The 18,825-nt window shown below is 38.3% G+C and overlaps 1 protein-coding gene across 3 annotated transcripts in view; it reads right to left on the reverse strand.

Annotated features, from left to right (window-relative positions):
- Positions 1 to 18,825, reverse strand: part of LOC144050692 (uncharacterized) — a 52,601-nt gene that overhangs the window by 23,418 nt on the left and 10,358 nt on the right. For all 3 annotated transcript variants that reach the window (XM_077564205.1, XM_077564203.1, XM_077564204.1), the window contains exon 3: positions 16,597 to 16,658. In XM_077564205.1, coding sequence (XP_077420331.1) covers positions 16,597 to 16,658 — 62 coding nt within the window. The remainder of the gene's footprint in view (positions 1 to 16,596; positions 16,659 to 18,825) is intronic.

Here is an 18,825-nt window from a genome sequence, read left to right on the forward strand (position 1 = left end):
GATAATGAACTCATTCAAACCCAAAAACATGTCAATATGTTTAAAAAAAAAAAAACACTTTGTCCTTCACTCCCACAAACGTATTTATATGTCCTTTATGTTTTTTAATGCAAGAGCATACAGATGGCTTTGATGCAGCTTCTAACATGAAGAGGTGGCTTAAAGCAATGGTAGTGATTACAAAAAACGGCCAGCAGGTGACAGCAGAGTATAAGAAAGCCAGGGCCAGTGTTTTCACCATGAATTTGAATATTGATGAAATTTAGCTATATTCTAATGCTAATTGCTGCAAAACGTAAACAGATACAAATATACTTTTTTTTTCCTGATGAAAGAAGAGGGTTAAAGTTTCCTTTTGGTATGTTCCATGTTTTTATAGCAATACAACACAACATTCTGTGGGCCTTGCAAAATCAGTCAAAATCCAGTAAAACAGGCGGGAGCAAAGGGGGTCGCTTCACTAAAAATGGCTGTGAGTGAATGAGTTAATACGAGAGTTTGATTGGAAGGAGGGAATTTGGAACGAATAGGATCAATTATTGGTAACGGTACGAATCAGGTGGCGTCAAGCTGAAGTATACATCGTTCAAAGAATTTTCAGAGGCTGAATTGTGATTATGTCTTTGTTGTTAGATGGAGTTGGAAAGGTCCTCAACAACCAAGGTAACATTTGTATTACCTGAAAAAAAATGATGTCACTCCAACATGGCGAACTGGGATGAAAACAAAGAGACTTACTCACTGAAGAGAGTTTCAAAGAGTGTAGACTCCACACAAAAGTGGGTGGCGTCGTTGTCATTTGCGTAAACTTTTTCAAGGTACTTGTTTTAGCGCATTCAAGGTTGCAGCGAACACATCAAGACTCTGTAGTACAAACGCAGACAAGCTGTGAAGTGACTTACCTTTTCTTTCAAAAACCAGCGCTTGCTGTTGCAAAGGTGACGGGTCTTAAATCAATAGGTGAGAACGTTTGTGACTTCCTCGGTCTTCTCTCTCATAACGCCGTGGCCTTCTCCGAGCCACAAAAGGTCATATCACTTGAAGAGGGGACCGGCAGAAGAGAGAAGGCGGGGGCGAGAGAATCACATGCATTAAAGACCCCACACAAATTATGGGGCTTGAGGCAGAGGAGGAGGCGGAGGAGGAGCGAATTTAATAAATAACAAATTCTCCTCAGATCCACTGCAGCCGGCTTTGTATTTAATTGCACAATATTGATTTTTCTCCCCGCTTCTATCTTTTCATTCTTGAGCATTGCTCCCATTTAGGAACAATCAGGTTACCAAGGTGGGCCACCAAGTCGAATGTCATTCATTCTCCTTCCACCTACTTCTCCTCTCCTTTCCCCCTCCTCCTCCTCCTCCTCCTCCTCCTCCTCCTTCGTCCCCAGTCTCCTCTTCTTCTTTATGTCCCTCTCATCATCCTTCCACCAGGTGCTTTTTGTGTTTAGTACTTTTTTTTTTTTCTGGTTTCTTAGCTGTCAAGGTTATCTTAACGTGACTTTGACTACTTCCCATCTGTTCGTCAAGGGGTTTGATAAATAGAAAAGATAGCAGTAAATCCTTTTTTTTTTATTATTATTACTAACAAGCACCTCATATTTTTTTCAAATGTGAGAGCATAAATTCACATCGCTCAAAACAGCATCAAAACTTTTTGAGGGTCCAAACAAACAAACACATGACATGCGCAAATGGACAAATAATAAAAGACCTCAAGAAGGCTACACGTGTTATGTTAGTCATCTCCATCTTTGTATGCTAAGTTGGTTGACAAGTTTGGAAGAATGAAAGTTTTCCCTCAATCGTTCGTTATTAAGCAGCCCTTGCCTTCAAATGGGAGTGTCAGGTAAATTATGCGTGTTTCGAGGCACTGCGAGTTTACGTTAAATGTCACAAAGAAACCAACAGTAGCTTAACCTCATCAGCTTTCAAATCATACATGTCAACAGTGCCATCGCGTTGCTCAAGGCCACATCTCGGGACGCAGGGTTATATTTTCATCTAAGAAGCAAAAGCAATTTGGAGGGATCCTCCCCTTTAAATGCCGACTTGACATTTCCTGCCATTATGAACACAATGCGCTCTTTTATACAACGAATAGCAATTAGCCCACAGGAAAATGTCAGATGAATTAGAGCCCACTGAGGTGTATGTGGTGATGTGGTCAACTCTTTGCCACATAAGCTCATCCAAAACTATCTGAGAAAGTAAAGTTTTTAAATATTTTTCTTTATATTTGCGTGTCTATCAGGAAACTGAATGATAGCAGATTTGACATCCACTTGTCATACTGTGGTTCAAATCGCACCGTTTTGGGGAGGGCGCTTCTGTACTCATGCAAATTCTGAATATGGCTTCCACTAACATGTCGACCAGTGGAGGAGCTAGTGTGAGGTCAGCTGTCTCAGCACCCAGAGCGCGTATTTGCAGGTCAATCTCCCGTTGCATTATGGGGGGAAAAAAAAGCAGAATCTAAATAATGCATTGCAGACACAATAAAAATTCATAAAGGTTATGAATGAACGATGTTTTTTACTAAATTTTTTGAATGTATTGGTATAATGTGAGCCAAATGCTTGAAAAAAATGAAATTTTTCACAATACCTTGTGGCATTACAAAAAAAACATGCTACATTTTTAGCATTTAGCCGACAAGCACATTCGAACATACTCGCAAATTTCGTTCGAACATACTCGCAAATACACTCAAACTTATTCACCAGTCAAAAATTTTTACTCCACGCTTCCAACAAGTCCTCCAACAATAATTTTACCATGCACCATAATACGACCAAGTATCACGTATTGTAGTTTAGCGACCTCTATAGGCCATGTTCAATAGCGAAAAAATACAAAACGGAGTCCCGAACGCGGATCGTCTGGTCGGGAGACTAACGTCTAACTTACTGAGCTAACAGTCCAGTGTTAAAATGTATGTCAATTCGCCGCCATGGACTAATGGTTGGGGTTAGCATGAGGCGGATCGGGTTCGTGTCTCACTTTAGTATTTTTGCGCTATTTAACACGGCCGATAGATGGTCGTAATTTTCGCACCTTTTCAAAGTGACCTATGCGGTCGTATTTATCTCTTTGACTGCCAAAAACGTTATATAACGTTTAGTAAAATCATATGGAGTGCCAAAGACGTTAAAAGACGTTTTTTTTCAAAACAGAGGTGAAACTAACCATTTTCTATTGTTGATTACTGAAAAACGGAATAAGGTAGAAACAAACTTTTTTTTCTGATGAAAGATGAGAGTCCAATCTTTCATTTGGTAGTATGTGTGTTTCCATAGTCCAAACACATAATTTTCTGTGGACCTTGAAAGATCAGTCAAAAATGCTTAAATCGGCTGGCACCCACGGCATCCCTTTTCTGAAAACGTCTGGCAGTCAAAGAGTTATTGGAGGACTGCCTCCACGTTTCCGGATTTTACAGTCAGCGTCCTTCAAGACACATTAAAATTACAATACAGTTGTACTTCTATGGATAATATCTGTCATATTCACACTATATTGACAGAGAATGCAACATATTTCAATGAGTCTACAGCGCTGGCACATCTGTGCAGCAAAGGAGTGGAACGAGACAATAAATATTTTAACACCAAAGACACAATCATTGTTCAGTGCTATCAATAGAGAATATGTGCGGTATGCCTCGGGGACGATATAACAACACGGAGAGGTGACAAAACTACAGGAGTGAGAAGAAGCTGAGGCAACATCATGCATGAATGGGATGTAGTAAAAGGGCACAGATGGAGAGCGGGAGAACAAAAACAGTTCAAGGCAAGCACAAGGCAAATGTTTATGGGTGATTGTTATGGATTAGAAAAATATAAATGAAATTCCACATTCACATTTTTTTTTTTACTCTGAATCAATTGATTTGAACTTGGTCCTCCAAAGAGTGCTAGTGGGAAGTGAACTCATCTCAACCGTCATTTAACACGACACCGATGGATATTATTGGAAATAATCTGCATATCTTAAATGGAGTCATTTAAATTTTGTGTTTTCAATATGTCGTGAATCAAATTTTGGCATGAACCGAACCCATATAGTTAGTTGTATGGTATAGAAATTATATTTAATAGATCAAAAGGAGAATTTGAAACTAAATTTATATTAGATATGTTTTACATTAGATTACATTTATTAGCTGCACACTTCCTACCAACAAAAGTATTCATTCAGAATTTAAAGCTTCCGCATGGTGTCTTTCGGCCACTGCTCGTTCTGAATAAAGTTTTTCATACCTAGCAACAGTAACCACGTGAAGCGGAGTAGTGCGGAATGTCAATTCTTTCTGCCGGAGCCGCTCATTGCTGGTCGTCTTTCCGGCTCAGCCTGTGTGCAACGGCGTCTCTTGTTCAGTAATACGGATGACACTAGCCACATTATCATACACACAATAATGGGAATGTCACTCACATCACTGGCAGAATCAAGTCTGACGGACATGAAAACTCTAAAAGATAGATTATATTAAAATTCAGTGAAGAATGTACAATTTTGTCAATTTGTTGAATCACAAAAAACATTCTGCTTGCTTTATCCATTTTCTGCCGTTTATCCTGTTCAGGGTCGTAGTGAGCTGCATTTGTATGACAACACACTTCTAGGCCATCAATACAAAATAATCCAATTGAAAAAATGAGAACAATTCGTTTACTCCTATGATTGGCTTGCACGCAGGAAGGGGCGCAAGCTAAGTTTATATTTAAGTTTATATTACCTTTATACAGGGATGTGATTTGACCAAAGTGAAATTATCTGAAAATTTAGCCAGGGGGTCTGGGGGCACCCAGCTAGGTCCAGGGCAGTGCCCTGGTGGGGGGACAAGGGGGGCGAAGCCCCCCGGAGCTCATGGGTTTTCCGTGTTTTTAAGTACTTTCAATGACAAAGAAATAGACAAAACAACAGCATAAATTTTCAATGTATATTGAACTATCCCATATAAAATGGCAGTTTTAGTCAACTCAAAATCAGTCACATTCAAAAACATTGGACTGCCTTTGCTTTTAAAAACTATCACTGAGAATATCCTCATATCTAACTAATGTGATTACTAAGTTAACACATAAATAATGTTGAAGAGTTCAAATTTCATGAACAAATAATTGTATCATGACCAAATGAAAAGTAACTCATATTAGAGCATACCACAAATGTCTTTGTTATAGCAGAAGATGTTATCTGTCGGAGTCATGTGCATACACAATGAACTACTAAAAATAAATAAAAAAATCGGAATTTTTTTTTTGGGGGGGGAGATAAAAAAAGCGGAATTCCGCGAATTAGCGGAAAAATCACATCCCTGTTTATAGCATAGTTTAATTATAATTTTTTAAAAACATTTTTCTATTTTCTCACCATCAGGCTCAAATTCAGATGTATTGACAATAATGTATACGATGTATATTTTCATTACAATGGAATAGAGTGCATTTTATTGTAAATAACAGAGCAAGAGCTTCCCTTCAATAAGAAATCATACACTCTTATTTTTTTTTTCATACACTCACAACCGAGCACTCCTGAAAATAGTAAATGCCTTCATCCATGCCCTCTTACCTAAGACCAACTCACTAATCATCAATGACAGATTTCCAATCCAATCTGCCCGAGGTCACAACTCTTTAATTATCCAAACAGGTCAAAGGTCACAGACACTTATCATGCGGCTTTGGTCAAAGGCCAGCCGGTGAGGTCAAGGCAGTAGCAGGGCATATGGGGAATCTGGTCGCAGATTCTGCTGCTCGCGAACCAGACGTGATTAGCGTCGGCCGTTGGGGAGTTGATCACAAGCTGGCACGAGACCTGCGGTGTCCGGCGCGTAATTAAAGGCAGGTGTGGCGTGTACAGTAGCTCTAAGAAAATTGGAAGGAATGTGAAATGAAGCGGAATCCTTTTTCTCATTTTTTTTTTAGTCCATGTTAAAATTCATCCATACCTTATATGCATACGATGAATAATAATGGCAGAATAATACATGCTAAATCACAGCAGCTTCCGATACCGTCATCATTTCATATACGTCCTTTGATCCTCATTTTTACATTGACTGGCTTAGGACACCATTGTAACGGTGCAGATTTTACAATGACAACTCAGGTTCATGTTGTTTCTCCAGTCATTGAACAAAATTTTGTATTTTTATTCTCTAAAACAGAAGTTTTGTAGTTCTACTATAAAAGTCAACTTCATTCACCAAGTATGTAAAAACACATACGGAATTTGTTACAATACTTTGAGTAACGTGAGTTAGAATTGTCATTTTTTTAGTCAATTTGAAAATGTAAACAATGGAAAAGATTTATAGAAGTGTAAGTGGTTACACATCAATGATTAATTATTACTAATAGGACTGTCACTAACAAATCTTTTTAGAATTGTTTTATCGATTACTCCATTGACTACTCAGGTAATCGCCCTGCCTCCTGTTTTGAGGCAGAAATTTTTTGTCGACTATTTTTTGTGGTTGATTTAGCCGATTTTTTTTCCGCAGCCCTAAAAAAAATAAAATTTTATTAAACTAGACTGGATCGACAAACATTTTGCATTTTTATGCAAAATCCGTGATGGGTTGAAATGTCTTAATTTGCCCAATCAACCAATGACGTCATTTATCGGCTCCACGAAATACTGTAAGACATTACATGTGTTTTTTTGAATACATTTTGGGATTAATTTGACCCCCCCATGCATTTCAATTGGTGTCAATTATACGTGGGTTTTCACTAATCGTAGGCCGGGCCAGTCGAGATCCCCCACTCAACTGCAGACTAAATATAAAAGCTGTTTTTCAAAAGAGTCATTTTGACACAATAAAGGGTTAGCAGCAAAACCTTGAAGAATGGCGGGACTAAGGAAGGGATCATTCCATTTAAATCAAGGATAACGCTGTAGAAACAAGAATTTATCTTGAACATTTTTGTCACTATGATCCATAAAACTGCTCTCAATGAAGCAAGAAGCAGCCTTCTAACTAACGCTCAGGTCATAAAATGGGGCATTTTCTTTTCATTTTTATTAACAGTTCAGCCTTGGAGGAGGTTGCAGTCCGTTGTGTGAGATTCTAGTTACGCGTGTTCAGAAATTGAATTGCTAAAATGATGCAACAGACCTACGCATGAGTGTTTACATAATATTTGTAATGTTTAGTGGTTGCAGGTAGTATTCATAACATGATTGTGGGAGCGTGTCTATCCTGAAGGGAAAGCAGGGCTTGCCTGCATAAACTCGCACTAAATAGTGGTGGTGACCTTGATGGCTCCGCACATAATAAGACATTATGTGTGTGTGTGTATTTGAGGAAAAGCCGTATACCCATAGATATACGCAGTACCCAAAAAAATCTAATAAAATATTGCATGTAATCAATGATTTCGACTCATTATCTTTTTTTTTTTTTTGTCACTGTTCCACATTTAACTCTTTGACTGCCAGACGTTTTCAGAAAAGGGATGCCGTGGGTGCCAGCCGATTTTAAGCATTTTGACTGATCTTTCAAGGTCCATAGAAAATTATGTGTTTGGACTATGGAAACACACATACTACCAAAACAAGATTGGACTCTCATCTTCCATCAGAAAAAAAAAGTTTGTTTCTACCTTATTCCGTTTTTGAGTAATCAACAATAGAAAATGGTTAGTTTCACCTGTTTTGAAAAAAAAAACGTCTTTTAACGTCTTTGGCACTCCTCCATAGGATTTTACGAAACGTTATTTAACGTTTTTGGCAGTCAAAGAGTTAATTGTATTCTGGATTCATTCATTCTCACATAAACACACTGAAAGGCCAAGGAGAAAAAAAAGTGACTCTTTCTCACACACACACATCTGAAGTCAACAGGACCAAAGAGACCCAAATGTAATCAGGCAATTATTATTGTTTCTCTATTCTGCCTGCCATCCAAGAGACTGTGGGAATAATAGAATTAATGTGAATCAGACCAAAGATGGGGTCCTCATTACCCGGGGGAGTTCAGCTATTGTACAAAGGCCACATCCTACACAGATCTGCTTTGTTAAACAGTCCCGCTGCTCAGATACTATTAAATGCTTTAGTAATCATTAGAGCTCCTAGTGTGAGTGTGTGTGTGTGTGTGTGTGTGTGTGTGTGTGTGTGTGTGTGTGTGTGTGTTTGCTCCGCTGTCCTTAGGGGGTCAACTGTACTTTAAAGCGATTCTCATTCACAAATTTCTTTGGGAATTTAGGATGAATTGGATTTCATTTATTTGAATCATATTAAAACATCAGGTGCGGTGGAGAAGCCGTTAGCACGTCCGCCTTATAGTTCTGAAGTTAGGGGTTCAAATTCGGGCTCTGGCCTAGCGTTCATTTTAGAAGCTTTTCTTAAATTTTGTATCTGCTTTAGTACAGTTTCAAACAAGCTTGTTAGTTTTGATCACATTCATTCAAAGTCAGCCTGTTTTTATTTGGTCATGTTTTAGCCGACTATTAGTCGAACACTTTAGTCCAAGAAAAAAATATTGTATTTGTCTAGTTTTAGTCAACAAAACATCAGGACTATTATTTTACCCTTTTACATTTTTTAAAATTATGTGTATTTTATTTTATCTAGATTAATTGTTATAGTTTGTTTTAATTTTAGTTTACATCTATGTGTAGCTTCCCAGGTAATTTTTGTTAACTATAGTTCGCTGGCAGCTCCAAGATTAGTTCATACTGGGGGGGGGGGGGGGGGGGTTGGGCAAACAAACAAACAAATGGACGCGGCAATTAATTCTGTTCTCGCAGAATTATTCACCGTTTCCTTGCTGAATTTGAACAGCGAGAGGCGGTTCGTGCATTTTTATCTGACAAAGATGGTGCTTTCCCTCCCCCCCCTCTCCAAGACGAGACGGAAGATGACATTTTTATGCGTTGCGTTGATTGGTCAAAACAAATGCGCGCTGTCCAATCAGCTTGAAGTATTGTACAGCAAGTCCCTCCTTTCCCAAACAGATCTGACGAGTGAAGTCCCAGATTGATAATGTGAAGCACTCACAATTATCAATCTGGCTTGCGAGGTTAGCTACTATCGCTACATGCTACAAGCTAGTAATTTAGCCGCATTAGTTTGCGTTCGGTTTAATGTTATTGTTGGAACATTATAGCTGTTGGTTTGATGTTAACGTTATAAACAACCACCACCAAATCTTTTGTTAACTTACTACGATGTCTTTGTGGTGAAGTGTGACGTGTCGCTTCTGTTTTGTTGTGTTTTTCCCCCCAGCGACCTCATGCCTGCTTTCCTTCCCTTAAACTTCGATGCACTGTAGTGAAAATCTGTCCATCTCGTCATTATGACACACAGCAGCATGCCTTAATGGACAATTAAACAATCTGTAGTCTTCATTTCCTGTCATTATCTTCTGAATATTATTATTTTTTAAATCAATTCAATCAGCATGCTAAGTTATAGTGGTCTATTAACGTTTAGAAATGTTACTTAATTTCTGCTACAATACTGAACAAAGAAACATTCCTTGCAGGTCACAATATCCATCTCCCAAAGCACAGATATAAATGATGGCAGCGCTGCTGTCCAGTGTGATCCCAACTCTGCTGACTGGGCTGCCAGCGACTCAGCAGCTGCAACCAGGCAGGCTGCCTCGCGCTACATTGACAATTTATCTCTGTGACTTGGATTACGCTGGTACTTTCCTGTTCTTTGATAGTGTTACAGTCTCACGCTATATCTCTTCCCTTCACGGACAAGGGATGCCACAACGGCCAACTAAAGAGTCTCACGGGTAAGAGTGAGAATGTCCTAACTAAGCCCGCCTGGATTTTGAGCGAGGGGTCTCTGTGTACGGTTGTATTAGTTAAAAATAAAATAGCTTCGACTGCATTTTGTGAAAACTTCGCGTATGTAATTCAAACTAAAAAAGAACACTCAAAATCTTGGGCCAGGACAACCATTTGTTCCCTCAAACAGCAAAAAAAAAAAAAAAGGTACATTTTCAGTCAGATGCCAACTTTTTTCTAAGTGAGAAAAAAACAACTTGCAAAATTTAATAGGAACATTCTTAAAAGAATACAGACAAAAAATACACTTTCTCCTTGGCATGCTCTAAAAGCAGTGTTTATTTATTAATGAGTGCTATGTTCCTATAACGACGTGAAGGCATCATTTAAAACATATTTACTGTTTTTCCACGGTAGGACAATAACATCCAAATGTCACCGTATATACATTAACTAATCACTTTTTGTGTTTTCCCCAGGTCAAAGGTCGGCAGTATAGTGAAGTCCACTTAAAATAGTTGCCTCTTTACAATACATTGACATGTCTTGCTGATGTCATCTGACCTACTGCTGGCCTTTTGACCTGCTCTGTGTTTTAGAGTTCTAATGAGCCATTGACCTCATCTCCTCCCACATCACCCTTTACACCCATTTTGACCCCTCTGACCCCTTCGGTGAGGTCATAAGCCTGTTGAAATCCAATCATGGCTTTAAAAAAATTTTTTTTTATTTGCATTTCTATGACTTGCTAACATCATTGTCAGGACAAACTAACGTCACATAAAACAGGTACAGAATACATTTTGGAAACATCACTCTTTCGCTTTATTGGCTTTCATTTAGACCAAATGGAGCAACGAGACAAAATATTATGCTGAATAATGATAACTTCTCTTCACAGCCTGTGCAATTAAACATATTGAACAACAGTGACTAACTGAAAAATCTCTTGTCCATCCTCCATTGCATTAAGCAGATTAGGGAATTGGGGGGCATGAGGGTGAAAAGTCGGAAAGCCATTTAAAGAGACAAGTGGGTTGAAATGCAAGTATTGACACCTATTTAAAAAAACTAAATCATTGGATTTTCTTTGAAGATTGGTGCAGTTTATTAGTGCCACTAAAATTAAGCTAATTGCAAAAGCAAGGATGCACTTTTTTGAAAATAGCTATGGATCAGTTCGCTGTAAGCGCAGTGGTGGCAACCGCGGAGGAACTTGCAGTACTAACGAGAACTATTATTAACTCTTTGACTGCCAGACGTTTTCAAAAAAGGGATACCGTGGGTGCCAGCCGATTTAAGCATTTTTGACTGATCTTTCAAGGTCCACAGAAAATTATGTGATTGGACTATGGAAACGCACATACTACCAAATGAAAGATTGGACTCTCATCTTTCATCAGAAAAAAAAGTTTGTTTCTACCTTATTCCGTTTTTCAGTAATCAACAATAGAAAATGGTTAGTTTCACCTCTGTTTGGGAAAAAACGTCTTTTAACGTCTTTGGCACTCCTCCATAGGATTTTACTAAACGTTATTTAACGTTTTTGGCAGTCAAAGAGTTATTTTTCGTTTTTTTTTAGTAAATCCTTCCGTGTCGTGTCTGTCATAGCAGCAAGCTACCAAATATACTTGGTATCGAAACCAATTCATTCAACCACTTGCAAGGCTTTGTCGCAGACGGACTGAGCCAAAACCGGTGGGTCGTAAGGTATCACTGTTTAAACAACAGAAGCACTAACAGCTGTGCACTGCACATTCACCTCCTTTCCCTCTGTTACTCCTTTTGTCTTTTGATCTAAAAGAAGCACATCCAGTGCAGCTGTCTGTGAAACTCAGGCTGCAGCTACAAGGCCACAAGAAATTGAACAACTACGTGGGATAACTAAGGTAAATAGAAGATGGATGGATGTTTGTGTTGTTTTTTATGTGGTTGTAGTTTGCAATGCTTTTGGACTGTAAATTAAAATTGCACTCGTTATTTTAGTAGATGCAAACAAATATAAACATCACTGTGTTCAGTAGATTGTGCAGGTGTTTTAAACCGTGCTTTATGAGCATTAATGCGCACGCAAATCCAATAAAGTCAGTTTTTCCGTGACTGAGTCAAATTTGATGAACACCATGACAGCAGTTTAGCGCCAGCTTGGGCTTCATGCCTTCATCATCAGTTGGTGGACAGATTGTCAAGTACAAAATGGGCCAAACATTTGGTAAATACTGCCTCTACATAATGTGCCGTTTCGATTAATGATACAGGATATGGAAACGGCACATTCTTGTCTTGGTATTATCCCCCTCCCATTTTAAAAAGGTAAACCTTAATCTTCGGGTGACTTTTTTTGCTCATCATTGGGGTCATTTTCAGCAAGTGCAGAAAATTTGAGGTGGTTCGTGTTTGTTACCCTTAAATAGTCATTGCTAACGCACTAATGCTAATTGTGATTGCTAACCTTTTAGCATAGGCTAATTTTGTTGGTGTTCAGAAAATTTGAGGTGGTTCGTGTTTGTTACCCTTAAATAGTCATTGCTAACGCACTAATGCTAATTGTGATTGCTAACCTTTTAGCATAGGCTAATTTTGTTGGTGTTCAATAATGCTCATGCACAAAAGTAAATTAGTAGTTTTATCCCCTCAATTCAGCTCATGTATATATACGGATGTATGTATCAACTAAATAGTGGTTAGTGTTTGTTTACCTTTAATGTAATTGCTAGTGCGCTACTGCTAATTGTGATTGCTAACCATTTAGCATAGGCTAATTCTGTTGGTGTTCAATAAAGCATATGTACAGAAGATAACGAGTAGTTATATCCATTCAATTATATCCATTTTTTAACCTAATTCCGGTTACTTAATTCTGCAATTTATTATTATATTATATTATTAGTATGGGATTTTTTTTTAATGGGCTTTAGGTGAACTGATGAATACACACACGCTCGCACGCACGCACGCACACACACACACACACGCACATACACATACTCACCCACATACAAAAAAAAAAGTATATATATATATATATATATATATATGTGTGTATATGTATATATATATGTATATGTATTTAAAAGAAAAAAAGAAAAAAAAACATTTATTAATTTTTTTTTTAATTGATTTGTTGTTTTTTTTGTTTTTTTTAAAAAAAAGGAGAGCAATGATGATGTCAAATCGAATGAACAATACTGAGCTCTCCTGTAAAAAAAAAAAAAAAAAAAAAAAGTTATATCCATTCAATTCAACTCACGGTCAAACTGAGTGGATAAAAAATAAAATAAATAATAATAATAATAATAACAAAATGTTATGGGAACTGGAGGTTATTTGATGGAATTATCGATAAAAAAATAAAAATAATTATTTGATAGTGTCAGCCCTACTCCCATCCCATTAAGAACCAAATAATTATGAATAGCTCGTTAACGTTCAAGGAAATTCAGTTAAATGGCCATTAATAATCAGGGCAATGCCGTTCCCACTTTCACTTTTGGAATTAAGACGCCAAAATATATATTTTAAAAGCACTGTATAAGTGCGAACATTGAACGACTGTGCAAATAGAACACAGCATTTGGCTGGCGATGAGAGCAGGGTGTATCCCGCCACTCGCCCAAATTCAGCTTGGATCGGCTCCATCTCACCTGCAACCCTAATGAGGACAAACGCTATAGAAAATGGATGGATGCATGAATTAAATAAAATATACAATTACAAACGAACCATGTAGGCCCCACGAGCGTCAACGTTTGGTAACCACAGCGTGTCTATGTGTGTGCGTTGGGGCAGGGGATCCCCCTGAGCTACACTGTCAGGGTCACCTCTGCAGTGTCTGGTGAACACCCCACACAATACGCCACCTTGAGGTAACAATGGCTCTATTGTTGATCGAGACAATGCTGTCTGAAGGGCAGGGTTAAGGGGGGAGAAAGGGAGAGCAGGGTTGAAAAAATAAAGGGGGGGGACAGCATGGCTTTAGCACCTGGTAACACTGCATGGATGTGGGGGAAGGGGGGGGGGTGGTAGTGTGGTCACAGTCCATCAGTTACCAATGGCATCTAACCACAGAGAAACATGGTGAGAATCACTGACCTGAGGAAGCATTTCACATGTAGTCCATGAAACAGCAGGTGTCTTTGGGGGTGCACTTCCTGAGTATTAAAAAAAAAAAAAAAAAATCTAAGTCTACAACAGATGAGTCTCTTTCAACTCTCTTTAGTCCTTGATATTGAATGATGTCTAGCAGTCACACCTTGCATTTCCATAGAGTAGTATTCTTCTATTTTGGCCTATCAAAGTCCCGCTTTAAATGTGCACAGTATCAGTACTTGAAGCAGCACAGCTAAAGGAAATGCAACCAGATGAAAAGAATAAACTGCTGGGATCTACCACAGGTCTTTGTAAATAACTTTCACAGATAAAAAAACAAAACAAAGACACAGTCTTATGTTTATGTCGCGGACTGATTTTTTATCCTCGTGTGCTTTGTTAGGGCACACTGTGCATCCTTGGTGTTAGGAGTGCAGTAAAGGGTGCATAGGCGGTACAATGAGCTCAAATGTGTTCCTGCTTTTTATCCCCAGATAAAGAACTTCCACTTGTACACACGTAGAATATCTCAGCATTCACACACAAATGGGCACAATACCTTTTTTTTCCCCCAGTGAACACAAGCCAAAGTGCTTAAAAGCTCGGTCTAAACATAAACCCAAGGCCAAACAAACGACTGCTTGCTTTCCTCAGTGGAGTTTCTGTTTTGTTATCAGAAAAATTCTCACATTCCAGAATTTTGCATTACTTCATCTTTTGAGGGTGACGAGGTAAGATCTATGTGAATGTGAGGATTACTATAGATGTCAGGATCTCGCTCTCATTTTCTCTCAGCGGTCTTGTGTGTGTGTGTAATATATATATATATATATATATATATATATATATATATATATATATATATATATATATATATATATATATATATATATATATATATATATATATATATATATATAAAGCCTTTTGTTGTGCACTGCAATATAAATCATTTACAGGCTTTGCATAAATTTGTGTAATCTCCTTCTGGGGGTCTGGGCTGCCTATCTGATTCAGTGGACACCAGGGAGGAAGAGTTGCCTTTGTATGCCAAACATACGTTGATGTTGTGAGTGGGTGAGAGGAAACCTGGACACGGTTACAGTATCACATCAGAAATTTGCATTCTGTGTGCAACAGACATGCCAGACCATACATGAAGTGCACCTTTGCATCTAAGAAGATTCACATTTGCATGTTTGAACTTCACATTCAACTATCACATTCTTAACTTAAATTTCTAATCGAATGCAAATTACATGCATACGGAAAGAGGAAATAAAATTAAAAATACAATTTTCTTTACAGTAATATTTTCTATTCTAGTATGCGCGCCCACTAGTCTAAACACAGCATTCTAAACAATATTTTGTTTATGGAATTCAAAATTAAACAGCAAAATCCACCCACGGGCAGCCATTTTGCCACTTCCCGTCGACTGAAAATGACATCAGAGTGCAGCTAACAACCAATCACGGCTCACCTGTTTTCTGAGTTTGGTCATGTGATGTTCTCAAGCTGAGCCGTGATGTCATTTTCAGCCAACAGCAAGTGGCAAAACTTTATATTTTAAGTCCCCTGAAATGAATAAAACCGGGTAGATTTTGCTGCTTAATTTATATATTCCACAAACAACAATATAACAGTAATCAGAATACTGTGCTTAGACTAGTGAGGCCGCATATCATTTTAGACTTGACATCTCCTTTGAATGTGTTTCTTCGCTTACCCTCTTCAACTGCCCTTTTATTAATGTTGTTTATATTAAAACCACCAATCACACAGAAAGGAAGAAGCTCCAAGGCTGCTTTGCATCTACAACCTCCATTCCTGCTTTTCAGGTCAAATTGGCTCAAATTCACAAAGGTTTTGAACAGCATTTCCACTAGAAATGACACTCAAGAATTCCGAAGAAGGTTTTATTGCCAAATTATGGTACTATCTTTTTTAACTCTTTGACTGCCAGACGTTTTCAGAAAAGGGATGCCGTGGGTGCCAGCCGATTTTAAGCATTTTGACTGATCTTTCAAGGTCCATAGAAAATTATGTGTTTGGACTATGGAAACACACATACTACCAAATGAAAGATTGGACTCTCATCTTTCATCAGAAAAAAAAGTTTGTTTCTATCTTATTCCGTTGTTCAGTAATCAACAATACAAAATGGTTAGTTTCACCTCTGTTTTGAAACAAACGTCTTTTAACGTCTTTGGCACTCCTCCATAGGATTTTACTAAACGTTATTTAACGTTTTTGGCAGTCAAAGAGTTAATAAATAAATAAATAAATAAATAAAAATCACACCCCTTCAAAAAAAAAAAAAAAAAAAGTCAGCTAAGATAGACTCCTGCTCACTTGTGACCCAATGAGGGCTAAAAATGCATACAGTTTGGTGCAACCTTCTATTGCCGAGATCCTTTTCATGTGATTCACATATACAGACACTCACTTCCACAGTGGTGTGACGATGCCTCCGTAAGGCGGTAAATCGTTGGAAGGCGGACTGCCGAGCTCATGCGACGGATGATAAAGCATGCAGAGGCAGGTGGACTCTCCTCTCTGAGTACCTCCACCAGCTCTCCTGCTTTGTCTCAAAATATTCTGACAGTGGTTATGCTTATGAAAAGCTCACCCTCTCCACGGAGCTGACAATTTCATTTGCACGCGAATCATCTCTGTTTCTAAGATTTGTATAAAGGAATGCGAGAGCACATGTAAACAGAGCAGAAGAGGGTGTAGCCTACCTGAAGTAAATAAGATGTTTCAGTATGTTCAGTCTTATGGTTGAGAATGGCGAGTCTTCCCCCTCAAAAAAAAAGGAGAAAAATCATGGCATTGTCCCCGCTCAGAAACGCTGTGGACCCTGAAAGATATTATAACATTTTTAATACCTAATTTCATATATCAACTATTGTTACACATTATGAACATTTTAATTCTTCACATTAACCTTGTCGAAATGTTTTGTGTCCTGAGCAGAGCAGATGATGTCGACCTCGTATGGTCTGGCCTTAAGCTGGGACATACTATTTAGTCTAAAAAAGTTCCTTCTCAGCGTTTTGTGCGAAAGCACATTTAGCCCTTGAACCAGAATTTGTCTCAAAAACACACACACACACTCCTTAGGCTGGTATACACTGATTGGTCCAAAATTCCGTGTTTTATTTGTACACGCACATCTCGGTCATGAAAACAGAATTTGCTTTGAAATAATACACACACACACTTTTTACTTTCTTCATCAGTCACGGCCACCGTGAATTTGATTCAACTTGTTTGTGAGATGTTGTTATGGGAAAAAATAGAGCCTTCAACTATATAACATATTCAGTCCCGAATACATACACCGAGATCTGACCTTGTTTACGCCATCTGCTCTGGAAAAGTACTGAGATATGTTTTGTCTACAAATAAAAGAGGGGAGGTCCTAAAACAATAAAAGCCATCCACCACCCGGAAGAAGACACATTTGACGCTCTGAAATACCACGTTTTTTAAGTGACGTAATCGGAAGCTGTTATCTGTGTATTTTTCTTACAAAAGGTGTATTTTTCTTACATTAAATCTATCTTCATTTTTGGAACACGCAAAGAGGACAAAATTCCATTATTCCTCTTCAACCCACACCGTGAACGCCTACACATCCCACAGTTCTTTCCGCGCTGTAACATAAAGTGCTAGCCCCCAGCTAGCTTGCGAGCTAACAGGCTTCGGCGATCGTCGTTCTCCGCGCATGCCGGGCTGTGGGCTCGGCCGCAAATTTTGTGAATTTTGATAAAGACACCAAGCTGTTTTGTAAACTGCGGTATCCAGGGAAGATGTATTTTGAGAGTGGAGCCGTAGCTAGCTAGCTAGCTAACTGCATGCAAATGGTCAAGTACTGTAACTCACAGCTGTGTTGGCGAACCAGTGATTAAGGCACTCAAGTTTTATATAGTGGGGGGTGTTGACATTATTAACATTTTTATTGGTTTATTTTACTTTTTACCTGTTTTACATTTCATTATAGATGTGTTGATGAAGGTGTAATTATGTTGACCTGATATAACCTGTGTGAGTAATGCTTTTGACATTCTTGCTATCTTTTCTACTGTTTTCCCAGAAATGAGAAAGTTAAAATGTTTCTATGTTTATCTAAGAAGTCTAGTTGCTGTTCATTAGAAATCCGGTTGTCAAAAGTTCAAGGACGATCTAGTTTACTGGGAAAATGCAAACTTATTCTGTGCATCACGGGATGACAGAGGCGTTTCCTCATGTTTTGAATAAAGAGGCTGTGTGGGCAAAAGAAGACACACACATTGGATGACACTGCTTGGGTGATGTCTAACTGTGTGACCAGAGATCTCTGTAATAAACCAACCTTGCAAGGACCCTCTCCACCAGAATCTCATCTTGCAATTATTTGAACACGCAAACGATTACAATTAATGGTAATTCCTTCAGGGGATGGGAGAATCATGACAGATTCAAGTTCATCTCTTGGTGAGATTTTAGGAAAGCCTAAAATATCAGCAAAACTTGAAATGGTTAAAAAAAGAAAGGAAAAAGTTTCAATTGTGAGTAACACTTTTCTCAATCATGTACAATGCATAGTAACAAATGAAAATGTTGATATAGGAATTGATTTCGTCTAGTCACTGTTTGCTTTTTTCCCCTTCCACTTTTCTACAAGTGCCACAAACTCTGCAACACCCTTGACAGTATTTTCGATTTTTGTTTGGGCAATGCGTCTTCTGTATGTGCCACATATATGGATGTGCACACTTAGATTAAAGTAATTGGTGTTGAAATACTGATTCAAATAGTAGAAATGCCATCAATGATGGATGTATTTGGGGCACAACAAGAAACCCCTCACCCCAGTACAGCATCTCCCCCCCTACTCAGAACATTTGTCCAGCAATAGAGGGGATGGGGTGAGATGTGTCTCATTTCCATGAAACAGAACCATGGTTTTAAAAAAGTGAATGTTA

The sequence above is a fragment of the Vanacampus margaritifer genome, chromosome 4, assembly GCF_051991255.1.
Source record: "Vanacampus margaritifer isolate UIUO_Vmar chromosome 4, RoL_Vmar_1.0, whole genome shotgun sequence".
Classification (NCBI taxonomy): domain Eukaryota; kingdom Metazoa; phylum Chordata; class Actinopteri; order Syngnathiformes; family Syngnathidae; genus Vanacampus; species Vanacampus margaritifer.